Source organism: Stegostoma tigrinum, chromosome 29 (assembly GCF_030684315.1).
Source record: "Stegostoma tigrinum isolate sSteTig4 chromosome 29, sSteTig4.hap1, whole genome shotgun sequence".
NCBI classification, from domain to species: domain Eukaryota; kingdom Metazoa; phylum Chordata; class Chondrichthyes; order Orectolobiformes; family Stegostomatidae; genus Stegostoma; species Stegostoma tigrinum.
The window spans coordinates 42,528,221-42,555,369 of record NC_081382.1 but is presented as its reverse complement, the minus strand read 5'-3'; the positions used below and the strand labels follow the sequence as shown (position 1 = coordinate 42,555,369).

General features: G+C 47.6%; 1 protein-coding gene across 1 annotated transcript; it reads right to left on the bottom strand.

The window, feature by feature from the left end:
* Positions 1-27,149, bottom strand: gfi1b (growth factor independent 1B transcription repressor). Its single transcript, XM_048559098.2, has 7 exons — positions 26,027-27,149; positions 20,264-20,392; positions 12,172-12,336; positions 8,897-9,162; positions 6,407-6,544; positions 5,857-6,022; positions 1-5,184 (listed from the first exon to the last, which is right to left on the bottom strand). The coding sequence occupies exons 2-7, from the start codon at positions 20,367-20,369 to the stop codon at positions 5,003-5,005; spliced, it is 1,023 nt and encodes a 340-aa protein (XP_048415055.1). The 5' UTR covers positions 20,370-20,392; positions 26,027-27,149; the 3' UTR covers positions 1-5,002.

The following is a 27,149-nucleotide window of genomic DNA, read 5'->3' as shown; positions in this document are numbered from 1 at the left end:
TTGGCTCAGCAAGAATTTATTCTCAATAAATTTCATCCAGCATCAGAGGCAGAAAGAAGCAAAATAACCATTAAAGAAGCTTCGGCATAGGAACAAGACCGTAAGGAATAAGAGCAGAAAGAGGCCATTTGGCCCCTCGAACCTGCTCCACCATTCAACAGGAACATGGCTGATCCGAAATTCCTCACATCCGCTTTCCCACCCCTTTCCCAGTCAACTGTCATTGGACATCGTGGTTTCTTCGTCTCCAATTGCGCCCCCTCCCCACCCACCTACCCAACACGTTCACTTGATGTGTCCATTTTCACAGCGCCCACAGCCAGTCAGAACGGGAGTGGAATTCTCAGCTGTCCATCGGATGATTCTTCTGAATATCAGAGTGGCCTGGTGGCTCGGGTTCGATCCCAGCCTCAGGCGACTGTCTGTGTGGAGTTTGCACATTCTCCCCGTGTCTGCGTGGGTTTCCTCCGGGTTCTCCGGTTTCCTCCCACAGTCTGGAGACGTGCAGGCTAGCTGGATCGGCCATGCTAAGCTGGCCTGTAATGTTTTGGGATGAGCAGTTTAGGTCGGTTAGCCATGGGGAGAAACCCCCCGTGGGAGGTTATGGGGAACGGGGTGGATCTGGACAGGATTCTCTTCCGAGGGCCAGTGCAGATTTTGATGGGCTGCATGGCCCCTTTCGGCACCGTAGGGACTCCCGGATTCTTGACAGTTGACCAAGAGGGCTTGACTTAACAGGTCTGATATGACAAGGAAAAGTATTCAAAAAGAATTTTCTGAAAAAAAAATACAATTTCCTTGACAGCCCCTGAGCTGAGTTTTACCCGGGTTTGGGTCTCTCGACAGGGAGGGTCTAGCCTAACTCTTGGAGATGCTCTTTTAACCCTGGAGAGTTAGTATCATCAGTGTCACACCATGACTGTGACCTGGGACACGGTCAGTTTCCTTCCTGCAGTACCGAGTGCATCCCTTCCTCCCACTCTGTCACCAGTTTGAATAAACTTCTGGCGTTTCTCTCACCCTGGAATTGGTGGGTCGGCGGGGTGGCGGGGGTGCGGGGGGAAGGTGTGTGTGCTGGAGGACAGGGATGCGGGGTGGGGGGGGTGCAGCAGTTTCTCGGATCAGACCCTCAGCAACATCCTGGCACGGTTAGGCCTACCCTGCCCAGCAAGGCAGGGTTGGCTCAATTCATTTGCCAGCATCCAGGGAGAGTCACAGTCTCAGAGACCGGCAGCTGCCTGCTCACTGCTGAGAATATTTAACAGAGTGGCGGGAGAAATGAAGAGGTGCTTCCACTGGGCGTCCCCTTCAGGACCTCTGCCAAAGAGTCACAGTGCACCCGCACTGCTGTCAGGGAATGGACCTCCAACTCATCTTGGTATCTTTGCGAGTGCCTGGGCCCAGGATTGGGATTAGATGGCAAATTGGGGGTGCTGGGGAGAGGGTTCCATGCTGCTACATCAGTAAGGTCCAGTCCACTGTCCCCAAAGGATCTGGGAGAGAAGGAAACTGTAGGACACAGATTTAAAACACAATGCAGGAGCAAGTGACTGCAGACGCTGGACTCTGTACTGAAAACAAAAAGTCCTGGAGGTCACAGGTCAGGTAGCATCTATGAAGAGGAAGCGAGCTAACATTTCACTAATGTCTAGACCACTCTTCATGGGAGCTCTGATTACCAGTTTTGAAGAAGAGTCATCTAGATTTGAAATGTTAGCTCTCTCTCTTTCTCCATGGATGCTGCCTGACCTGCTGTGATTTTCAGATTTAAACCAATCTGTTTAAAAAGCAGGAAGTTGTGACCCAGAGTGTGATTCAATAGTGACTTTCCAAAGGGAATTGGAGAAATAGTTAGGGGGAAGGGTTAGCTCAGTTGGCTGGACAGCTGGTTTGCAATGCAGGGTAACCCCCAACAGCATGGGTTCAATTTCTGGAGTGACTAAGGTCATCCCGAAGGACCTGCTTTCTCAACCCTACCCCTCCACCAACTCAAAGCATAGGCGTCCTCAGGTTAAATTCACCTCTGGTCATTGCTTTCTCTCATGACACTGCAGCATATGAGTCTGTGAAAACATAGCAAGTTTCAAATTGCTGGAATATTGACAGCTCTTTGAAAGAGCTAGCAGGGGTACAATGCGGTGAATGGTCTCCTTCCAAGCTGCACCCTTTGCTAATTCCACCCTTCCCCGGTGCTGGGGTAGGATAGGTCTTCATTCCCCGCGAGGACTTACACTGGAGCAGGCCAAATGACTGGGCGCGAATGCTTTAACCCAGGAAAGTAACAAACAACTCTTCGAACACAAATCCTGCAGCAACAGATGGGAATTTTTGAGGATGATACCAGCCTGCGAGATTTATCACCACCAGGAAAATATAAACAAGTTGGAGATGCCTTCTGAAGAGAAAAGGAACCTGAGGGGCAACATAATAGAGGTTTTCACCCAAGCTTTGGCAGGTTAGATGGAGAGAGAGAGAGCGCGTTTCCACTAATGGCAGAGATTAAAACTAGGAGTCAAAAGTATCAGACGGTCACAAATAAATCCAGTCAGGAATTCTGCAGAAGCCTCTTCATGCTGAGAGTGATGAGAATATGGATGTACCCCCCCAACCCTGCTCCACAAGGAATGGATGAAGTGAACACAGTACAGGGAGATGCTGAATAACTACATTAGGGAGAGGTGAATGTATTGAAGGGGGCATGTCAAGGTGAGATGAAGGAGAGCTGGCAGGCTTAGATGTGACATAAATAACCGAGGCTAGCATGGCCCATTAGGAGCAAATGGCCTGTTTCTGATCTGTACAGTCTGACTGCAAAATAAAGACGTTTACTAGGAATTGGCCACACAAGGTGCAGGGAGGATGTTTACACTGGTCGGGGAGTCAAGAACCAGGGACAAACAAAACTACAAGTATGTTGGAGAAACTCAGTGGGTCTGACAGCATCCATGAAGAGGAAACAGCATTTATGTTTTGAGGCCAGTGACCCCTCTCCAGCACCTCAGGGACCAGGGACACTGTCTCTGGGGGATATAGAGTAGACCACTGAGGAGTGACACAAGGAATCTCTTCACTCAGAGGCTGGTGAATCTGTGAAATTCCTACCCAGCAAAAAGTTGTGGAAGTGCGAGGGCACTGGGGGTCACTGAGTATGGATCTGGGGGAAAGCAGGAACAACTATAAACAGTTGGATGGTCAGCCATGGTCCAATTGAATAGCAAAGCAGGCTCGAGGGGCCGAATGGCCTCCTCCTGCTCTAGATTCTATGTTTTCTTTTGTCTAATATTGTGCTTAAAAGGAAACACTGCAATTAAAGCAAGGTTTCCAATACAAAGTTAGTTATCTTCTCTGAAACCATTCTGTTCCTTTCCTCATCCCTCCATCGATGTTCAGCTGCTCAGGCCAGGGGATGGCATCTGAGGGCACAAACCCCCAAGTTGGACCGTATCCCCCCGCCCTCCACACGCCCAGTGGCACTGAGGTCCCCCACGCCCCCTAACCCTTCCACACCATCATACACCGAGTGCCTAACCCAGGAGCCTTCTTAATAAATTAAAACAAAGAGCCGCGTGACTCTATAACTGCAGATGTTGGAGATTGGAAACAAGGTCAGAAAGTGCTGGAAAGGCTCAGCAAGTCTGGCAGCTTCTGGAGAGAAACAGTTAATGTTTCAAGTGCAGAATGACTGCTTCAGAACTCAGTAGCTTCTGGGTTGGTTTGACTTAAGTTAATCTGCAACAAAGACTTGCATTTAGACCATAGGATCCCTACAGTGTGGAACCAGGCCCTTCAGCCCAACGAGTCCACACAGCATCCACCAATCTACACACCCCTGAACACTACGGGTAATTTAGCATGGCCAATCCACCTAGCCTGCACATCTTTGGACTGTGGGAGGAAACCGGAGCACCCGGAGGAAACCCACACAGACACGGGGAGAACGTGCAAACTCCACACAGACAGTCGCCCGAGGGTGGAATTGAACCCGGGTCCCTGGTGCTGTGAGGCTGCAGTGCTCACCACCAAGCCGCCCATCTTGCAGCTAATAAAATATCCCATGGTGTTTCCACAGGTGTGGAATCAGAGAAAGTTTGACATTGAGCAAAGTAAAAAGAAGTAGCTGTTAGTTCAGCTTAGCACAAACCGAGTCTGTGGTCAAAGAGGTAGATTTTTAGGAGTGTCTTAAAGTGGAGAGAGATGCGTGGAGAGGTGTAGGGGGAGGATTGCAAAGCTTGAGGTCGATACTGCTGAGAGAGAGCAAAGGAACTGTGCAGCACACAAGAGGTCAGTGTGTAGAGAATTGCAGAGATGATGAGGCATTTTAGGCACCGACGGAGATTGAGAGGTTAGAGAGGAAGGTGGTAGCCTGACAGCGATGAGAGTCAATCTGTGATAAAGTGACCTCTCTGTTGCGGGTGGGACGGGGGGGATTTCTGATTACAGTAATGTTAACAGAAGTCACGCAGGCCATCTCCAAAGTGATGACAGAAAAGTTCAGGACAGCTGACAGCACAGAGGGATCAGATGTTCCAGCATTTGTGACCCTCCCCCTAACTGCCCTTGAACAGACTGGATCTGCAGGACATTTCAAAGGGCCATTAGGGGTGAGCCCTGTTGCTGTGGGTCTGGAGTCACATGTAGGCCAGGCTGGGTAAGGATGGCAGATTTCCCCCACCCCCTGCAAAGGGCTTCGGTGAATCAGTGACAGGGCTCCCACAACAGTTGATGCTGTTAAGGAGATGATCATCAGTTGAGTTTAAATTTCATCAAATCAGCTGTGGTGGGGGCGGTAGGATTTGAACCTGGGTCTGGACATTGGTCAGGGATCACTGACACGACCACAACGCCACGGTCTCCCCCCACTTTCCAGCTCTGCCCTGTAATAAGACGCCGAGTGTCACTCTCCCCCACAGCCAGTATTAGGAGCGAGAGCTTGCAGGGTAGGGGGGTGCTGCCAGTTGACTCTGCAGTGCCATGCTGAAAAGTGCGGGATCGCTGGCCGTTCCTATGCCTTCAGGCCGTGCTGGGTCTCCCGGTGACGTCGGAGGTCCACTTTGCGCTGAAAGCCTTTGGCGCAGAGCTCGCAGCCAAAAGGTTTGAAGCCCGAATGCTTGCGGCTGTGGGTGATCAGGTTCGAGCTCTGACTGAATGACTTCCCACACACCTGGCACTTGTGAGGCTTCTCTCCTGGAAACAAACCATGAGAAATACCCAGTGAAACAAACGGAGCTCGGACTCCCCTCACACAACCTCCCGAGGCACGCCAGTCACTTAAAAAAAACATAGCACACCCACGCTGGAAAAGCAGGCCACTCAGCCCATCAAGTCCACACTGACCCTCTGAAGAGCATCCCACCCAGACCCACCCTATCCTTGTAACCCTGCATTTCCCACGGTCAATCCACCCTAACCCGCGCATCCCTGGGCACTACGGGCAACTTAGCACGGCCAATCCACCTTAGCCTGTGTCCCTGTGTGGGTGGGGCTGTACCCTGCGTACCTGTGTGGGTGGGGGTGTACCCTGAGTCCCTGTGTGGGTGGGGGTGTACCCTGCGTACCTGTGTGGGTGGGGGTGTACCCTGAGTCCCTGTGTGGGTGGGGGTGTACCCTGCGTACTTGTGTGGGTGGGGGTGTACCCTGCGTACCTGTGTGGGTGGGGGCTTACCCTGTGTGGGTGGGGGTGTACCCTGTGTGGGTGGGGGTGTACCCTGCGTAGGTAGGGGGGGTGTACCCTGTGTGGGTGGGGGGGGCGGACACTGCATGGGCGGGGGGGGCGTACCCTGCACGGGTAGGGGGGACGTACCCTGCGCGGGCGGGGGGAGTGTACCCTGCACGGGTAGGGGGGCGTACCCTGCGTACCTGTGTGGATGTACGTGTGCTTCTTCATGTCAGATTTCTGGTGGAAGCGTTTCCCACAGTACTGGCATGGATAGGGCCGGGTGTCCGAGTGGATCAGCAGGTGGGTGGACAATGTTGATGATCTCTTGAAGCTTTTCCCACACATTTTACATTCAAAGATTCTCTCCTACAAAAGAATAAAACACGAGTGAATCTGGGCCTCCAAAACAAAATCCTGTCCCAATCGATCAAGAAGCCTCTTCGGGGATAGTACTCTATCACTATCCTGTTCTCCAAATTCTCCCCCTCCCCTCCTGAAGGTGCTGACTCTCACTGGGGTACGGGGTCCCACTCCCCTCCTGAAGGTGCTGACTCTCACTGGGGTACGGGGTCCCCCTACCCTCCTGAAGGTGCTGACCCACACTGGGGTACAGGGTCCCCCTCCCCTCCTGAAGGTGCTGACCCTCACTGGGGTCTGGGGTCCCACTTCTTTTGGCCCCCTGATGATTTGGGTCCTACTTGCACTGAGGACCCTGATCAATGAGGTTGCTACAGAGTGTAAGCCCAGTACCTGTGAGTGGATGTTCATGTGTTGCTCCAGGCTGACTGCGTGACCAAATGTTTTCCCACACAAGTCACAAGCAAAAGGTCGAATCCCGTTGTGTGATCTCCTGACATGGACCTCAAGTCCATGGGCGGTGGAGAAGACCTGGTTGGAGAATTGGGCCAGTTAATAAATACAGGGGTCTCAACAGAGAGAGCTTCATCAGGGAATTCATTCATTCATTCATTAGTTCACTCACACTGTGACCTAGGGCACGTAGAAAGGACAGTACCCTGAGGGAGTGGAGGTATACCAGTCTGGGTCTCACTGGTAAAGGTGACCAAACCAAGGAAATCCCAGGATCCCCAGGGATGGGGTAGGATTCATGTTTCCCTTGGAGAAAGAAAAGATCACAGAAACCTTCTAAAGACAGGTTCCCAACTCCATCGCCTCTTCCAGGATCTCAGGATATCTCCAAGCATTATCACGTCTGCCAAAGGTGTGCAGTCAGAGGTGGGATGTGCTGTGGTCTTGGGAGAAGTGAGACTCAATCAAAACTGCCACTTTGAACAAAGCAAGACCCCACTAACACCACAGCCAGGACATCTCCATTGTAGTGCTGTAGGTTAATGGATTAACATTGACCAAGTTATCAGGGAGCACTCTCCTGGTGTTGGGTGCTCAGATCATGGTAATGGCACTGGATTGATAAATCAGGCTCAGGGTAACGTACCCTAATATGTCCATTGAGCCTCCAGAGGGACCAGTGTTGGGCCCCTTGCTGCTTGTGGTCAATACAAATGGTTTAGTCTTGAATGTAGCTGAGGATCAGTAAGTTTGTGGATAATGGGAAAATTGGCAGGATGGTCAATCATGTGGAGGATAGCCTTAGATTACAGTAGGACATAGATGGGCTGGCCACTGGATAAGTGTGAGATGTTGCACTTGGGCAGGACCGACAAGGCAAGGGTATCCATGATGAATGTGTGCATGCCTACCAGTCTCCTCAGGACAGGTGTGTAAAGCGGTTATGAAGGCATGTGGGATACCAGCCTTTACTGGTCAAGGTACACAGTTTCAGAGGAGGGAGGTGAGGCTGGAACTATATAAAACGCTGGTCAGGCCACAGCGAGAGTACTGTATGCAGTTCTGGAATCCACATTATGGAAGGAATGTGACTCCACTGGAGAGGATGCAGAGGAGATTTACCAGAACGTTGTCTGGGCTGGAGAGTTTCACTGATGAAGAAAGATTAGACAGACTAGGGTTGTTTTCCTTAGAGCCGAGGAAATTGAGAGGGTACAGACATGTTGAGGTGTATAACATTATGAGGAACATAGACAGGATAGACAGAAAGGAACATTTCCACTTGATAGTGGGATCAATGACCAGGGACATAGATTGAAGGGAAGGGGCAGGAGGTGTAGAAGAAATGTGAGAAAAATCTTTTCACCCAAGAGAGTGGTGGGAATCTGGAACTCACTGCCTGCGAGGGTGGGACAGGCAGAAACCCTCACCCCATTGAAGAAGTATTTAGATGTGCACTTGTGATGCTGAGGCTATAGGCCAAGTGCTCGGAAATGAGATTAGAATAGTTCAGTGGTTATTTATTTTTTATTCATTCACAGGATGGGGGTGTCACTGGCCAGGCAGCATTTATTACCCATCCCTGATCACCCAGTTAAGAGTCAACCACGTTGCTGTGGGCCTGGAGTCACATGTAGGCCAGACCAGGTAATGATGGCAGATTTCCCTCCCTAAATGACATTGGCGAACCAGATGGGGTTCCCCTGACAATCAGCAATGGACTCACGGTCATTGTTAATTCCAGATATTTGTTGAATTCAAATTCCACCACCCCCCGTGGTGGGATTCGAACCCAGGCCCCCAGAACATTATCTGGGCCTTTGAATGAATAGTCCAGCGATAATGCCACAAGACCATTGCCTCCCCACTATTACTGACCAGCATGGACCTAATGGTCTGAAGGGCCTTTCTCTAAACTGCAGATGTCTAAGACTCTGTGACATGGGTTTGAATTTCATTATGGCAGCTAGAATGTAAGTCTTTAATACTTAAATTGTTGCTAAATTTGGAATTGAAAGCTGGTTTCAGTCACGGTGGCCACAGAGAAATACCAGTTGGCTCTGTAACTTTCTGTAGGGAAGGAACTGCTGTCCTGACCTGGTCTGGCCCACACGTGACTCTGGGCAATGTGGTTGACTCCTAACTGCCCTCTAAGCAATTAGGGATGGGAATAAACGTCGGCCTCCACTGGGGGTGATGCCCAAATCTTATGAAAGGAGAAGGACTGTAGTTAGTTTAAAACAGACTACACCTCCAACAGTACAGTACTCCCTCAATGACACACTGAGCAGTCTGAGCTGGGACTTGAACCCACCAAGTAAGACTGTTCCCCACTGAGACCCCATTTCACCATAACAGGCCGGGACCATGACTTGTACCAATCAGCAACAAGATGGAACCTTCTTCCGAAGTGTTCCCAGCAGCTGTTACCTTGTTACACTTGATGCAGTTGTAGGAGCTGGATACTGAGCTGTAGTGGGTGCTGTAGTCAATCGGTTGGTCAATCTCCAAGGGTCTCGAAACACGGCGCCCATACAAATCAGCTGTGCCCACCAGGAGAGAGGAGGGAAAGCCAGAGGAGAGATGGCACAGATCATACACATTCTGGAATCGACCCCAGGGGAAGCCAGGCGCAGAGATCGGAGACAGCAAGCATTCTTCATCGCTGGCCGATCGCAGGGCTACCGAGCCTGACTCTGCAACAGGAAGGAACAAGTGTCAATTTACACCAGATTGGCCCTTCGGCAACTCCAAACCATCCTCGCCTGAGGCACATCCCTTGAAGGTTCACCTCCAAATGCCCCACTTCCCAATCTCTTCCAAAGGCCAACTCATTTAGATTTGATCAAAAGAATTCCTGTGGCCACCTTCCAAGACATCAGGACAACCCAAAGTATTGCATGGCCAATGGCTGTCCATGTGGAGTTTGCACATTCTCCCTGTGTCTGCGTGGGTTTCCTCTGGGTGCTCCAGTTTCCTCCCACAGTCCAAAGATGTGCAGGTTAGGGTGGATTGGCCGTGCTAACAGCAGGGTTACAGGGATAGAGTGGTAGGGAGGTCCTCAGAGGGTCATTGTGGATCTGACGGGCAGAATGGCCTGCCTCCACATTGCAATGATTTGAGTGACCAGAACTGAGGGGGTGCAGGGAGGGCTGAAGGCGATGGCAGAGATAACGAGGGATGAGGCCCAGGGGGACAGGGAACATGGGGAGGCGAGAAAGACTTTGAGGGGAAGGTGTAGGTCAGGGAGCGTGGGCAGGGAAGTGCCTGGTGAATGGGATGATGTGGGTTCGGGCAGGTCACTGCTGGCTCTTCCTCAGTGAAGCTGCTTGGATTGTGGTCGCAGCAACGTGAGTGGTGAGCAATTGAAAGGGCACCCAATGAACAGCTGTGAGATCTGCAGCTTTGCCCACTGCCACTCCAGCTGTGCCAGGAAGAGCCAAGGGTCAGGAGAAGGGAATGGAGGAAAAATGGCACATCAGAAAGCATTTCCACAGCAAAACGTAAGCAACAAGAGTGGGCTGATTGCAGAAAAGCTCAGTGTAAATCAATGCATCAAATAACTCCCATTTTGGTTAGCACACTGTCAATCAATCTGATGAGGAAACTCAGCCAGGTTGGAAACACAGCTCAAAGGTACCATGTTAATCCCATGAAGGCAAATTCCCAGACAAAAAGCTCACGTGGAAGTAATTATTTTTGACAACTCACAATCTGTATGCCCCATCAACTTTGTACTGATCCGATTTGATTTATTCTTGTCACACGTACCTAAGTACAGTGAAAAGTTTTGTTTTGCACGCAGTACAGGCAGATCACAGGGTGCTTGAAGGGAGCGGGGCATACTAAGTCACAGCTGTACTGGAGGTGCACAAAGCAAGCTCCATTCTGCAAGCTAATAGCAGCGGAGAGAAAGCTGTTCTCAAACCTTTTGGTGCACATGTTTAAGCTTTTGTATCTCCTGCCTGATGGAAGAGGTTGGAAGAGATTGTAACCTGGCTGGGAGGGGTCTTCGATGATATTGGCTGTCTTTCCTCAGCAACAAAATGTGTAAATGGAGTCAATGGTTGGGAGGTAACAAAGTGTGGAGCTGGATGAACACAGCAGGACAAGCAGCATCTCAGGAGCACAAAAGCTGACGTTTCGGGCCTAGACCCTTCATCAGAGAGGGGGAGGATGGCTCGTGTGATGGTCTGGGCTGTGTACGGTATTTTCTGTAGCTTCTCAGATTCAATTTTGACACAGTGTGGAATGCAACACAAAAATATACAAACACAAAACACAGCGGGATTTGGATTCTGTTTGAAAGTACCACAGAATTAAAGTTCAAAATGGATTATGATCATAGAAATAGATATCTCTTCACTTTAGCCACCTCAGGGCACAATCTAAAGCCAATTTCCAACATTTGCCTTCCCATCTTCAGTACACTTCCCACATCTGGCTCAGTGGGAACTCTGACACACCAATGTGGGCGGGGTAGGTGTCACATGGCTGATCATGTGACCCTTTGTCATGTGGTCAGGTGTCACATGATCATGATTTGGCCTCAGGAGGAGTGCTGCTCTGTCAGCGGAGACACCAAAGAGCCTACCCCCCCCTCCAGAAAATGTTAAAGATTCCACGGTCAGTCTTTCAAACCAGAAGAAGAGTGAGGAGAGCGAGGGGAACTGAACCAACAGTACCATCATCAAATTACCTGGGCATTGTATGGTTGCTGTTCGTGGGAGCTCTCTATTGGCAATTTGACTGCAGTCTTTTGTAAATTACGCCTGAAGTCATGAAAGCCACTAATGGGAGCATAGGAACAGGAGGAGACCATTCAGCCCTTGAACCTGTTCTACCATTCAATGAGACCATGGCTGATCTGTGGGCCTATCTCCACTTACCTGCCTTTGGCCCAGATCCCTTTAATACCTTCGCTTCACCAAAACGTATTTACCTCAGAGTTAAACTTAAGAACAGATCCGGCATGCACTGCCGTTTGTGGAAGAGAGTTCCAAACATCTCCCACCCTTTGTGTGTCAAAGTGCTTCCTAACATCACTCCCAAACGGTCTGGCCCTAACTCTCAGACTATGCTCCTAGTTCTAGAATCCCCAACAAGTGGAAATAGTTTAATTTTATCTACCCTGTCTTTTCCTGTTAATATCTTGGAGACTTCAATCAAATTACCCCTTAACTTTCTAAATTCTGGAGAAAACAGGGCTATTTTGTAAAATCTCTCCACATAACATAATCCCTGAAGACCAGTCATCACTTCCTGTAAACCTACGTTTTTCTCCCTCCAAAGCCAATATATCCTTCCTGAGGTGTGGTGCTCTGTTCTGCTCACAGTACTCCCAGTGGGGTCTCACCGTGGTGGTACTAGCTTCATTTTCCCTACAACTGCGAGTTCAGTTGGAAATTGGGACCACGAAACTCATGTCTGAAGGTTTTGTAAAAAATGATTCATCAATGCTATGTGGGTATCGCTGGCAGCATTTATTGTCCATCCTTAACTACCCAGAGGGGAGAGAACAGTCAACTCCATTGCTGTGTGTATGGAGTCACATGTAAGCCAGGCCAGGTGAAGATGGCAGGTGGTCTTTTCCCTAACAGACATCAGTGATATTTTCCTCGTTGAATCAGCTTCATTCCTCAAAACCCCTCCATTTTAAATGGTGGGATCTTCCTGCTCACAAATAGGAAACTGGGCCTTGTTACCTGAACAGAAGGTGTGGATGGGGTCCTTGGTCATGTGACATGGAGATGCCTTCTCATTGGCTGCGCTGTTCTCCCATGGGACCCCCTCCCATTCAGGTTGGGTGTCATGACCTTTCACCCCAGCCTTGGGTTCTACACAATGTCCTGGAGTCTGAGAAGTCGAATCTGTGGAATAGCAATAAAAAACAGAGATAATGGGAACTGCAGATGTTGGGGAATCCAGGATAACAAAGTGTGGAGCTGGATGAACACAGCAGGCCAAGCAGCATCTCAGGAGCACAAAAGCTGACGTTTCGGGCCTAGACCCTTCATCAGAGAGGCTCTCTGATGAAGGGTCTAGGCCCGAAACGTCAGCTTTTGTGCTCCTGAGATGCTGCTTGGCCTGCTGTGTTCATCCAGCTCCACACTTTTTTTATCTATCAATAAAAAACAGCTGTGTTTAGTTAAAATCTTGCAAGGAAGAAACAGGGTCTGTCATAATTCATATCAATCTTCTGCTTCAGCTCCAAGAAGTTCCATCACTCCTCTGTCTGTCCTCCCAACTCAGCCCAAAATTTCAACCTCACTCTTATGCTGCTTTTTATTGGAGGTTTATGGTCAACAATGTATTTTAACAATATAGTCACTGTTTGTAGGAGAACCCAAAACTAAGAGCATTAATTCATTGGAAGCAGATTCAATTGGAACTTTTACAAGGGAATTAAATGAATATATTTGAAAGGAGAAAAATCTGGCAGACTATAATGAAGGAACAAAGGGATTGGACTTAGCTCTTTGAGGAGTTAGCACAGGGATGAATGGCCTCTTTCTGTCCCCCATCATTCTACGATCTGATGATAATACATAACAACAATTTACATTTATGTTGCACCTTAAATATAACAAACCATTCCAAGCCAGTTCACAGGAGCGTTATAAATCAAAATTTTACACCTAGCTACACAAGCAGACATTAGGCCAGAAACCAAAAGCTCAGTTTGAGGATTGTCTTAAAGTAGTCACATAATGTAGTGAGTCAGGGAGGTACCCTCAAAGCTGTAGGTACAGGCAACTGGATGCATTATGGATTTCTCAAACAAACACCGAGACGTGGCCAGGCTTGTGGTGAGTTAGACCCTTCCCAGCAGATCATTCCTACAGAGACAGTGGGGTTTGTCGAGGTTTGTCCTGAGCAGCTCCACGACACCATGTGGTTTAAGAGCCGTTCCCAGGGACTAACAGTGAAACAAACATTAACTGCACCTAGGAGACCACCTGTGAATCAGTGAGGGACACTGCTTGGTCTGCCTGACTCTTGTTGGAACTCCAGTGTAAAGAGTTGACCCTGACTGAGTGTTGCAGACTGGCACATCCCAAGGCCCCAGGACTATGTGCTGATGATGCACTATAGCTTGGGGCAGCTGCTACCAAGGGGCAGTGGGGAAGGACCACTGTCTAAGGTCTTCCATCTGCAGTACAATGAGGAGCTGGGCAATTGTAGATTGCTTTGGGTTGTAATCTTAACAAGGAATGTACCCTGCACATTTTAAAGCTATCACAATTTTTTAAAGAATCCTGATATTGGAACATGCTGTTTGGAGTCAATGCGGGAAAATGTAAAATTGTCCATTTTGGCAGGAAGAATTGCAAAAAGAAGCATATCATCTAAACGGTGAGAGATTGCAGAGCCCTGAGACACCAAGAGATCTGGGTTTTCTCATGTGTGAATCACCGACGATTAATACACAGGCACAGCAAGTCATCAGAATGTTATTTTTGGCTAGGAAAGGAATGGAATCAAAAACAGAGACAGCGGTTATGTTTCAGTTATACCAGGCACTGCTGAGACCACATCTGGAATGCTGCGTATTGTATTGATCTCCTTGTTTAAGGACAGATGTGAATGCATTGGTAAGCAGTTCAGAAAAGGTCTGTGAGAATAATACCTGCTGTAGGTGTGTCTCCTATGGCACAAGGCTGGGCAGTCTAGACTTGTATCTGCTGTAGGTTAGAGGGTTAAGAGACACGCAATTGAAAAAGGAAAGGTCCTGAAGAATCTCGACTAGGTGGATGTGGAGGGAATGATTCCTTTACTAGGAGATTGGGGTGATAGTTTAAAAATAAGGGGACTTCTGTTTAGGACAGAGCTGAGGAGAAATGTGTTCTCACAGAGGGGTTGTGAGTCTTTGGATGTCTTCTTCAAAAGGTGATGGGAACAGACTCTTCATTATTAAGGGCAGAGGTGAATAGATTCTTGAAAAGCGAGGAGGTGAAAGGTTGTGGGAGGACAGGAGGGAATGTGGAGTCATCGGAACAGCCAGGGTTTTATTTGGATGATGTAGCAGACCAGAGGGGACAAATGGCTTCCAGCTGTTCCTAATTCCTGTTTGTATCTTTGAATTTAGTTCCATCTTTTATGATTTTCAAGTCAATGTTTGGTCGTGTACCTTTTAAAATGACACAAATAAAGTACATTTTTAGGGGGAGAAAGTATGTAATATGGATACCAGGGAACACAATGAAGGAAAGGTGGAATTTGATACCACGCAGTATTTGAGGCAACCGATGTTTTTAAGGGGAAACACAACGATACAGACACAAGAGTGAATGGGATAAAAGATTATTTCGGTAACGATGAATGCTGTGTCTGTGCTGGAATTCCCAGGAAAAAAATCCCTTTAGAACTTCATTTTAATGACCTTGTTGTGTACAGCTCTCCTTCTGAACACTCACTATCTGCTGGAATTACTTGTCTCCACCTCTCACTTCACTGAGCAGACCGTGATTTGAATGGAACAAGAACAGGAGTTGCTGGAAAAGCTCAGCAGGTCTAGCAGCATCCTGTGAAGGAAAAAAAGAAATCAGAGTTAACGTTTCAGGTCTTTCCTCAGAAACGTTCACTCTGATTTTCTCTTCACAACGTACTGCCAGACCTGCTGAGCTTTTCCAGCAACCTCTGTTCTTGTTCCTGATTTGCAGCTTCTGCAGCTCTTTCAGTTTTTTTTATGTCGTGATTTGAATGGGACTGATTTGAATACAGTGCCCTGGTTTAACTGCTCCATATTCCAACCTGTAAAATAGTGTGAAAAAAAATCAACACAATTTTAATCCCTGCAGTAAGTTCCCTTCCTTCATCGCAGAGTGAGCAGTGGCAGGGAGACAGCAGATGTAGAAAGTCTTTAATAAAAAGGAAGTATGCACTTGCTTGGCACCTTTCACAATCCCAGGATGTAAATCTCTAAGAAAGAGCAAGTGCAGGCACGACAGACCAAATGGTCCTGTTTTGCGCTGCCAATTTCTAAATTCTCACACCCTCCATTTACATTATGAATCATAGTGCATCTCGGGTTGGTCACCCCAGTTCCTACATCGAAAGGGTCCAATTCAATATAATCTCCTTCCACACTCCAACTTCCAAAATCACTACACGCTTCAAACGCTGCCCTCTTGATTGTCCCCTGCTCCTTTTAGTCACTGCTTGCATTTCATCTGGGACCTTCCTACTTTCCTCGCACAATATTACCATCACAGACTTTTATTGCCCATCCCTAACTGCCCGTGAGAGATGGTGGTGAGCTGCCTTCTCGAACTGCTGCAGCCTGAGTGTGATGCTGGGTGGGTCCATCGTTTTTAGTCTTCCCAGCAGTTTGACCTAAATATCTTGCCCACATTGATGCCTGAAAACTGCCGAATCTGACCACCCATGGCCGGAATCTCTTGCCACAACCACACGAGAGAAACTGTCCGTGATGAAATCAGGGAGAAAAAGGCACCAATCTCTGAAGAAGGTCTGCGATGCAGGGATTTGATACAAGGAACAGGACTGAACTACTCCAGCCCTCAGGCCTCTCTCTGCCATTTAATTGAGTTTGAAGAGGAATGTCTTCACCCAGAGACTGGGGAGCCTGTGGAATTCTCTATCACAGAAAGCGGTTATTTTTTATGTTTCTACAAGGTCATAGGTGATCCACTGCCTCAACGTCATTCCCTCTACCAGCCCCATGTTTTCAACGTGTAGGATCTATGATTTCAGTCTTAAACATTCCCAATGACTGAGCTTCCAAAGCTTCCGGACACAAATAGAGAATGAATGAACTAGGAGGGATTTCGATCCTCTACTTTACAAAACTCAAAGTCTGTAAGTGATTGGGAATTAAATAAATTCAAACCAACCACAAATTATCCATGGACCGTAAAACAAAATGCAGATTGCAGTCAGGTATCCATTTTCTATTCTGAAAATTAAGTTAACCTGTATTTTGCAATGTACTGCATTTTCTAAATATGGTAAAGTTCATCATGATGGAACCCTTCAATAAGACCATAAAACATAGCTGCAGAAGTAGACCATTCAGCCTATTGAGTCTGCTCTATCATTCAATGAGATCATGGCTGATCTGGTCGTTCTCAACTCTACTTTCCTGACTTTTCCCCATAACCTTTGATTCCCTTTCTGATTAACAATCTGTTAATCTGAGCCTAGAATATACTAAGTGACCCAATAAAGAATTCTTCAGATTCGCTCCTGCCTCGTGAAGAGATTCTTCCTCATCTCTGTCTTAAAAGTGCAACCCCTTATTCTGAGATGATGAGCCCAGGTCTTGGACTCTGCCACATGGGAAGACAAGCAGGCCATATCTCTCTTGTCAAGAATTCTGCAATTCTCAATAATCTTGCAACTCATTCCCCTAAACTCCAACAAGTACAAACTACTCAACATCTCCAGTTCGGAATATTTTATACTTTATTTCATTTGAATGATTGTCTGCATGAATTATGACACCTTGTTTTATTTGTATTAATATCACAATTTGACACCTGCTGTTGGGGTGAGTTTTCAACAAAACGACTATCAACCTTTCCATCTCTCTCTCCCCTCCCCAACCAGTTGCCTCCGGAGATCTGGATGGCCTGTCTGTTTATGCTACACAACGGAGATTGCTTCCCATCCCCAGGTTCATGCAAATCATTTTTCCAGCCCATTAGCAGCGGCTGCATTTGGCAGCTAAGGTTTTTTCAATCTTTAGTGCTGTGAAAAGTGTGGGTACTGATTGTAGAAAGATAATGCTCTTCTGTGTTTACTGTTGGCAACACAAGCTACAACTCCTGTCCCTTAAATCAACGCCAACCCATCAAAAAAAAGTTAATAATAATCAATGCAAGTTTACACATAAATATTTCCATGTTGGAAGTGAATGTTTCTTTTCTCTTGTCTGTTTTCCCCCTCCCCTGAAGTTATTACCTTATTGTAGCTGGGTATACACAAGACTCAAGTTTTGTTGCCAAATCTGATTCAATGTTTTAATCACATGACCAACATCCACCTCCACAAGCCAATCAGAAAGTGGATAGAAACTTTGCGCTCCCATTGGATGACTCTTCACTGGCATCCACAGCCTTCAACTTGGGAACAGGATGAGGCCATTCAGCCTCCTGAGCCTGTTCCTCTGCCATTCAATAAGATCATGGCTTACCTATGGCCTAACTCCATATATCTCCCTGTGGCCCATTTCCCTTAAAACTTTGCTCATGGGGGAATCTAGAATGAGGGGCCACTGTTTTAAAAGAAGGCATCTCTACCCAATCAATTCCCCTTCAAAACCCGAAAATCCTCAACTCAATTAATTTAGGGTTGCCAATGGTCCAGGATTGGCCAGCAGTCTCCAGGGATTGAAGATCCCACGTTAATGCTCCTGGGATGTGGGTTTGACCCCCTCCACGGCAACTGTTGGAATTGCAATTCAATCAACAAATCTGGAAATTAAATTAATTTGGCCGACTGACAAACCATTGTAGATTGTTGTTAAAAGCCCAACAGTTCACTAATGCTCTTTACGGAAGGAAATCTGCCTCCCTTACCAGGTCTGGTCGACATGTGACTCCAAGCTCACAGCAATGTGGTTAATTGCTAACACTTAGAGATGGACTCGAGAGAGCCGTTTGGTTTCAGGGGCAATTAAGGATGGGTAACAAAAATGGGCCAGTGATGGTCACATCCCATGAGAGGACAGAGAATAGACCAGTTGCCAGGACAGGTGTGAACACCCTGGAGGAAAACCAGAGTGCCGTTTAAAAAAATGATCTTTGTCATTTTCTCTTTCCTGGGCAGAAACAGCAGTAGGCCATTCAGCCCTTCAAGCCTCATCTGCTATCCAATTTGATCATGGCTGACCATCGAGCTCAATGCTCCAACCCCACCCTCTATCCTTGGTCCCTTTCGTGCCAGAGCTATATCTACCTCCTGCTTGAAAATGTAAATATTACTTGCTAAGGTGATTTAAACATTGCAAAGGGGCTCAAAGGCTAATTGGCTGACAGTTAGACACTATCCAAATGGGTCATGAGGCCTTTTGCATTCCCATTGGAGTAGGAAGGCATTGTGCTGTGTATTAGCTGACCAATGGTTGGAGGGTGGGAGCAAGTCATGTGATGAACTATCCAGGTAAAGATTTCACCTCACCCAGAGCGGGCCAGTGTGCCATCTCCTCATCATTAATCTACAGGGCCCTGGCAACATTCTGGTGAAACACTCATTCATGGCCACCCAAGATGAGAGGTACTTAGAGCTCCAGGTGGGGTCAAGCCAGGGCTTTGTACAGTTATGGCAAAACCTCCTTGTTGCATTCCAGCTTCCACCTGCAAAGGCAATCATTCCAACAGACTTTTAGATTAACAGTGGCTTCAAATGTGTGGCAAAGGATGCGGAGAAATGCAAAAGAAAACAAATTGATGCTGGAAAGTCCAAGGGAAACAGAATAAGAGAGCAGAGCAATTGGATGTGAGTTTGCTCGCTGAGCTGGAAGGTTAGTTTTCAGACGTTTCATCACCATTCTAGGTAACATCATGAGTGAGCCTCCGACGAAGGCTTCGTCGGAGGCTCACTGATGATGTTACCTAGACTGGTGATGAAACGTCTGAAAACTAACCTTCCAGCTCAGCGAGCAAACTCACATCCAGAACCTCAACCTGAGCTACAAGTCTTCTCAAAACTTGAGAGCAATTGGGGCTGCAATGGCCTCGTGGTATTATCACCAGATTAATTAATCCCAAAACATAGTTAATGCTCCAGGTCTAGGGTTCAAATCATGCCCCAGTAGAATCTGAAGCATGAAAGATAGGAGCAGGAGGAGGCCATTCTTCACAATTATGGCTGTTCATCCAACTCAACAGCCTAATCCTGCTTTCTCCCCATAACCTTTGATCCCATTCACCCCAAGTGCTATATCTAGCTGCCTCTTGAATACATTCAATGTTTTGGCATCAGCTACTTCCTGTGGTAATGAATTCCATGGGTTGACCGCTGTTTGGGTAAGGAAACGTCTCCTCATCTCTGTCCTAAATCATTTACTTTGAACTTTCTCATGCTGTGACCCCTGGTTCACCCACCATCAGGAACATCCTCTCTGCTTCTATCTAGTCCAATCCTGTTAGAATTTTATAAGCCTCTGAGATCCCCTCCAACTCCAGCATTTGTCTGAACTCGAGTGAAAATAATCCCAACCTAGTCCATCTCTCCTCATACATCAGACCCCGCCATCCCCAGAATCAGCCTGTGAAACCTTCCCTGCACTCCCTCGAGAGCAAGAGTATTCTCCCTCAGAAAAGGAGACCAAAACTGCACAGAATATTCCAGGTATGGTCTCACCAAGGCCCTGTACAACTGCAACAACACATCCCTGCTCCTGTACTCGAAATTCAATTACAGGAGGAACCAGGAATTAGGGATCTAATCGTAACCATGAAACCAGTGCCAATTGTTGGAGAAAACCCTTCTGGTTCACTGATGTCCTTGAGGAAACTGTCGTCCTTACCTGGATTGGACAACACCTTACTCCAGCAATGTGGTTGACTCTTAACTCTTAATTAATGATGAACAAGAGCCAAAGATTCACACATGCCATGAGTGAATTTTTAAGATGTAGAAAGTATGGAGGGAAATATGGATCAAAGATGAGACTAGCTAAAGGTGGAGCTTTGGAGGGAGCGAGAGCCTCAGATGGGGGTGATGGTATCATAATGAGTCGACGAATTCCCCTTCCATTGTTGTACACACACATTCACACCTACATGGGACAATGCACCTCACATTATCCATGTCCTAAAGGGAACTCACCAGCAGGAGGCGATGGTGCTGGCTCCAGTTTGGGAAACACTTCATCATCGGTGGAGCGAACCTGATGGTAAGTTTTTTTTATCTTCACCAGAAATGACCGTGGCATTGCAAAAGCTCTCTGGAGAAAGACTGGGGAGAGTAAAGCAAAATCAGTTGAAACAGCCAAACACAAGATGTGGATGGCCATTGGGGGCCGTGGTTTATTTATCCTAACCTCACACTCAAGCAAAAATCTCATTTTCCATGCTCTTACAGTGCAGCCCACCATCTACTCCATCTTCCATAACATGGAACAGAAGTAGGCCATTCAGCCCATCGAGTCTGCTCTTCCATTCAATGGGATCACAGCTGATATGCTAATCCTTGACTCCATGTCCCTTCCCTTTCCCGCATAACCCTTGATTCGCTTCCTGATTAAAAATTCTCCATCTCAGCCTTGAATACCCTGGAAAACCCTGGCTCAAAGGGCCTCTGTGGTGAAAAAAGTTCCACAGGTTCGCTCCCTTCAGAGAGAAGACATTCCTTGTTATCTTGGACTTCAGTTTCACAAGGAGAGGGGAATTGTTCACTTTGAAGCAGAGGAAGATTGAATTCTCATAATTGTTTCCAGAGAGTGAACATGTATTTTTCAAAAGGTAATCAGGGACAGAGAGAGAGAGAGAGAGAGAGAGAGAGAGACGACGGAGGCAGAGAGAGAAGGAGGAGGTGAGGGTGCGGAGAGGGAGGTGAGGGGAGCAGACAGAGGGAGGGAGTGAGGGGGCAGAAAGGGAGAGGGAGGTGTGGGGGCAGAAAGAGGGAAGTGAGGGGTGCAGACAGAGAGAAGGAGGTGAGGGGCCAGAAAGCGAGAGGGAGGTGAGGGGGCAGACAGAGGGAAGTGAGGGGGTGGAGAGGGAGAGGGTGGTGAGGGGGGCAGAGAGAGGGAAGTGAGGGGGCAGAGAGAGAAGTGAGGGGGGCAGACAGAGAGAGGGAGGTGAGGGGGCACAGAGGGAAGTGAGGGGGGCAGACAGAGAGAGGGAGGTGAGGGGGTGGAGAGGGAGAGGGTGGTGAGGGGGGCAGAGACAGAGAGAGGGAGAGATGAGGGGGCAAGGATGGAGGGGAGACAGAGAGAGAGAGAAAGTGAGGGAAAGGTAAGGGGCAGAGTGGGAGAGGGAGGGAGTGGAGAAGAAGTGAGGTGAGGGAGCAGAGAGAGAGAGAGAGAGAGGGAGGTGAGCTGGCAATGAACAAAGGAGGAAGATGTTTAGCCCAATGTAATGCTGGACCTGAACATGCTCCTGACAGAGCAGTGGAATCAGATGCAATAAGAACTTTCAACAGGAATTCAATAAAGATTTGAAAAGGCAGAAAGAACAATTGCAGGATTATGGTAAATAATTCCATGGTTCTTTCGAAGAGCTAGCACAGCCAATATGGGCTGAATGGTTTCCTCTCTTTCATAGGCAGCATTCCAATCAGTACCACCACCACCAAGAGAAGGGGAGGGAGAAATCATGGAGAATATTACCCAAAAATAAGTAACATAGCATTTCAGCCTGTTACTTCCTTTCCCTTTAGCTTCTTCCTTTCATCCTGCCCACAATCCCAGCGGAAGTGAGTTGACAGAATGGGAAGACTCACGGAATGGGGAATTTCTGACACATTCACATTTCAGTGTTATCTCAGGGCAAGTGGTCACTTCTTGGCTCAGATATGTGTCCAAGGCTTAGGGAGGGGTTGGGAGGGATCTGCTAGAAATAACCAGCCAAACCACGTGAGACTTCAGGGTGTGTGTTAACACTTGGCCAGTCATCTGTGAACTTGAAACTGTGAGCAGTTTCCCCAACAAACTTCAAACGCTATCCTACACTTCCAGCAGGATCCTGGGGATTATCCCTAGGTTGCTAACTAGCAACCAAGGAAAAGCCGGAAAGTGGACTATATGAACATCCTCAACTCCAATTCCCTGCCTTTCTCCCATAACCCTCAATTCCCTTCCTGATTAAACATCTGTCTCTCTCAGCCTTGAATATACTGAATGGTCCAGCCTCAATAGCCCTCTGCAGGAAAGAATTCCACAGATTCACTCCAATCAAAGGGAAGAAATTCTTCCTCATCTCTGTTTTTAGTGTGCGATCCCTTACTCTGAGATGATTCTGTCTGGTCCTGGACTCTCCCACAAGGGGAGACAACCTCTCCCCATCTCCCTTGTCAAACCCCCTTGTTTGTTTCAACAAGGTCTCCTCTCATTCTCCTAACCTCCATCGAGTACAGGCCCAACCTACTCACCGTCTCCTCATAGGACAGTCCCTCCCTCCCTGTGATTAGATTAGGTTCCCTACAGTGTGGAAACAGGTCCTTCAGCCCAACAAGCCCACACCGCCCCTTGCAGCATCCCACCCAGACCCATCCCCCTATAACCCACACACCCCTGAACACTACAGGCAATTTATCATGGCCGATCCACCTAGCCTGCACATCTTTGGACTGTGGGAGGAAACCGGAGCACCCGGAGGGAGCCCACGCAGACACGGGGAGAATGTGCAAACTCCACACAGACAGTTGCCTGAGGCTGGAATCGAACCCGGGTCCCTGGTGCTGTGAAGCTGCAGTGTTAACCACTGAGCCACTGTGCCGCCCAGATCAGCTCAGTGAACCTTCTCTGGGCTGCCTTGCGATGCCAGTCTATCTTTCCTTAGATAAGGGACCCAATACTGTTCGCAGTATTCCAGCTGTGGTCTGGCTAGTGCCTTGTAGAGGTTCAGGAAAACCTCCCTTTTTTATATTCTGTTCCCTTTGAAATAAAAGCCAATGTTCCATTTGCCTTCCCTACTCCCCACTGAATGTGGCCGCTTGCTTTCTGTGATTTGTGGATGAAGATTCACAAAATAATCTGTTCTGCAGCTTTCTGCAGTCTTTCTCCATTTAAACAATATTTCACCTGCTTTGTTCTTCCAGCCAAATTGCATGCGATCATGTTTTCCCACATTGTATTCCATATGCCAGGTTTTTGCCCACTCCCTTATCCTGTCTACATCCTACTGCAGACCCCGTGTGCCGCCCTCACCACATACCCTGCCACCCGTTTTAGTGCCATCTGTAAACTTGGTGATTATACATTCACTTCCATCAGCCAAACCACTAATATTGACTGTGATTAACTGTGGACCCAACACAGATCCCTGCGGCACTCTACTCATTACAGGGTGTCATCCTGAAAATGCTCCCCCTTATCTCAACAATGAGCCAGCCAGTTCTCTATCGATGCCAGCATACTGTCCACAACACTGCGGGCTCTAATTAAACAGACAAATGTGAGCTATCTTATCAAATACCTTTTGAAGCCAGATATAGCTCATCCATTGCTTACTCTTTATCTATTCTGCTTGTAATGCCCTCAAAGAACTGTAATAAATCTGTCAGGCATGATTTCCCCTTTATGAAGCCATGCTGACTCTGTTTGATCATGATATGTATTTCTAAAGGTACTGGAATTGCATCCTTTGTCATAGATCTAGTATCTTCCCAAACTAAGCTAAAAAAAATTTACTTGATGTTTTCACATCATATATTTCGTTCTCTCTTGCTGACTGGTGTGAGAGGGAGCGAGCGAGGTGATTAAATGCCCAGAGACAGTCATGTGTTCCAAAAAGATCCCAGAAGACCCCTCCAATGTGATTGATGTTAAATTGAAGTTTAAAAAGAAAATCCTTCATTAACATGGGCTTCACAGATTAAGCATTCATTGTTCGTCTCCAATTGCCCTTGAGAAGGCTGTGGTGAATTTAGCCAAATGTTTATTTTCCATAAGAACTGCAACAATTCTAATCACACCAAATTCAGTATTTGTATCATTTAAACTAGCTGGAGTTAAAATATAAAAGTAGGAGTGTTTTTGCTGCAGTTGTACAGAACATTGGTGAGACTCCTGGAGGATTCTGGACAGCTTCGATCTCCTTACTTGAGAAAGTAAATAAGTATTCGAGAAGCAGTTCAGAGCAGGTTCATTGGGCTGAATTCTTGGGGTGGGAGGGTGGAGTTATCATATGAGGAAAGATTTTATATCCATTTAAGATTAGAAGAAATGGCAGGGTGGCTCAGTGGTTTGCACTGCAGCCTCACAGCACCAGGGAGCCGGGTTTGATTCCACCCTCAGGCGACTGTCTGTGTGGAGTTTGCACATTCTCCCCGTGTCTGTGTGCGTTCCCTCCGGGTGCTCCGGTTTCCTCCCACAGTCCAAAGATTTGCAGGTTAGGGTGGATTGGCCATGCTAAATTGACCGTAGTGTTCAGGGATGTGTAGCTTAAGTGGGTTATAAGGGGATGGATTTGGGTGGGATGCTCCAAGGGTTGGTGTGAACTAGTTGGGCTGAATGGCCTGCTTCCACACTATAGGGATTCCATGATTCTAATAGGAGGCAATCTTACTGGGACATGGATGATCCTGAGAGTACCTGCCAGGGTGGATGCTGAGGCAGTGTTCCCCGCCGCATGGGAGAGACTAGAACTAAATGACGCAGTTTTAAAATTCTGTAAAGAGTCTCTCATTCAAAACAGAGATGAAGAGAACTGTTTTCGCTCAAACAGCAAGGAGTTTGTGGAACTTTCAGAGATAGGGAATTGTTGCAGAGCAGATCCCCCAATGCCTCCTCCAGCTGGTTGAATGAACAGCTTTCCCTCTGTACCAATCTCCTGCTCTCTCCACATTATTTTTATCCAAATGAAAGCCCGATGTAGTGGAGGCAGGGTGCGGAGTATTTTTATGGATTCTTGATTAATGAGCGAGTCAAATGCTATCAAGTGTAGGCAGGAAAGTAGAACTTAACACCACAATCCTTTGAGACGCTATCTTTTTGAGTCACAAGGTTGAGGGCTGAATGGCCTGCTCCTCCTCCTACAAAAAGTTTCCTCTTCCCAGTCTTCAAAATCCTCAACAAGGTTAACACTGTTCATTTGGAAAGGAAACAGTTTAATAAGCCACGTTTAGGGATAAAGATAGTGGCTGATATTATTCTATTATTATATCAGTCCCTTGACATTCAGACCAGGACCGGGACAGAGGGAGGGATTGACGGAGGCTGGGATTGAGGAAGACTGGGATTAATGAAAATAGATTGGGACACGCTGAGATTAGAAAGAATCTGGTATTGGGTATGGGAATGGAGGAGAGACTGGGAACAAGAGAGACTGGGTTTAGAACAGAAACTAGGATTAGAACTGGGTTTGGAGAGAGATTGGATTTGGGAGAGACACTGGACTTTGAGAGAGTTGGGAGTTGGGAGAGATTACATTGGCAGAGAAACTCAGATTGGAGAGGAGACTAGGATTGAGAAAGAGACTGGGATTGAGAGAATCTTTGGGATTAGATAAAAACTAGGATTGGAAAAGAGGCTAGATTTGGAGAGAGACTGGGACTGGGAGGTAGGGATTGGGAGAGAGAGTGGGACTGGGAGGGGGACAGGGATTGGAAGAGAGAGTGGGATTGGGAGAGAGAGTGGGACTGGGAGGGAGGGATTGGGAGAGATTGGGATGGAGAGAGAGGGATGGAAAGAGAGTTTGGGATTGTGGGGGGAGAGTGGGACAGTGAGGGAGAGATTGGGAGAGATTGGGATCGAGAGAGAGGGGGAATGGGGCTGGTGGTTGCTGATAGTGAACCCGGATTCCCTGGCACGGTCTGCCTGATTCGAATTCGCGTCGGTTGGATTTTGGGAACAGGATGAAGTTGCTGCCCGGGGCAAACACAATAAGCAAACAGAAAAATCCCGAGGAACAGGAAACATCCCGCTGTCACCTGTCTCACTGGCTGGTATCGCTGTGTTTCTCTGGCCGGCAGCTTCGGAGATTCCAGCTGCTCCTTCGTCCTCAGGCTCGGATGGAGCTTCCGAATCACCCCGGGAGCTGCGACCCCACAGCTCCGGAGTATTTATTCCCTGGCGCTTCTGTCGGCGTTTCCCTGCCTCTGGATCCTCTCTCTGTCTCTCTCTGTCTCTGCAGCCCGCCCTGATTTTTCAATCTGATAATTACATTCCCCCACACACCAACAAATCTGTTTCTGGGGAGGCGTCCGCTAACCAATAAGGAAAGTGCAAACTATCTCACACAGTAAGACAGAGAGAGAGAGAGAGAGAGAGAGAGTGACAGAAACAGAGAGAGGGACAGAGATAGAGACAGATAAAAGGACAAACAGAGGAAAGAGAGACAGAGGTAGAGAGTGATAGAAAGAGAGAGAGTGACGGAGGGGACAGAGACAGAGAAGGACACACAGTGACAGAGGGTGAGAGACGGGGTGGAACAGAGACACAGGCACAGCGAGAGTTACACACAGGGAGACACGCAATGTCAGACAGAGAGAGACAGACAAATCCACACACACAAAGTTACAATGAGGGACATAGGAATGCAGGGAGAGGAACAAGCAGAGACCCACGTGGTGACAGGGAAAGACACTCAGGGAGACATAGTGCCAGCCAGGTATAGAGAGAGAGGGGCACAGACTGGCACATACACAAAAGGGGAGACAGGGAGAGGGAGGGAATACAGACGTACAGGGAGATAGAGGGACACACAGACATGCTGAGGGAGAGACACGTGCAAGAGTCCAGAAAATGACATTTACACACAAAGGGAATTAAATAAAACTAACTCATTAAGACAGAGAAATATACAAAGGGATACAAAGACACACACACACACACAAACACACACCCATACACACACACACACACAAACACACACCCATACACACACACACACACACACACACACACACACACACACACACACAGAGAGAAATTTACACAGAGACATAGACTGAGAAGCTCTGAGGGGCAGAACCAGAAATTGTCTGAGCCATTACATCAGAACTATCACCTTCTGTTGTGCCACACAGGGAATGACACACTCACATGTACTGA

What these genes read in the sequence shown, in the direction of transcription:
- gfi1b (XM_048559098.2), bottom strand. Translation starts at nt 20,369, where the DNA reads ATGCCACGGTCATTTCTGGTGAAGATAAAAAAAACTTACCATCAGGTT. An exon ending in AGCACCATCGCCTCCTGCTG is followed by an intron (nt 12,337 to 20,263) that starts GTGAGTTCCCTT and finishes GCTATTCCACAG; the next exon opens with ATTCGACTTCTCAGACTCCA. An exon ending in GCACACGTACATCCACACAG is followed by an intron (nt 5,185 to 5,856) that starts GTACGCAGGGTA and finishes GTTTGTTTCCAG; the next exon opens with GAGAGAAGCCTCACAAGTGC.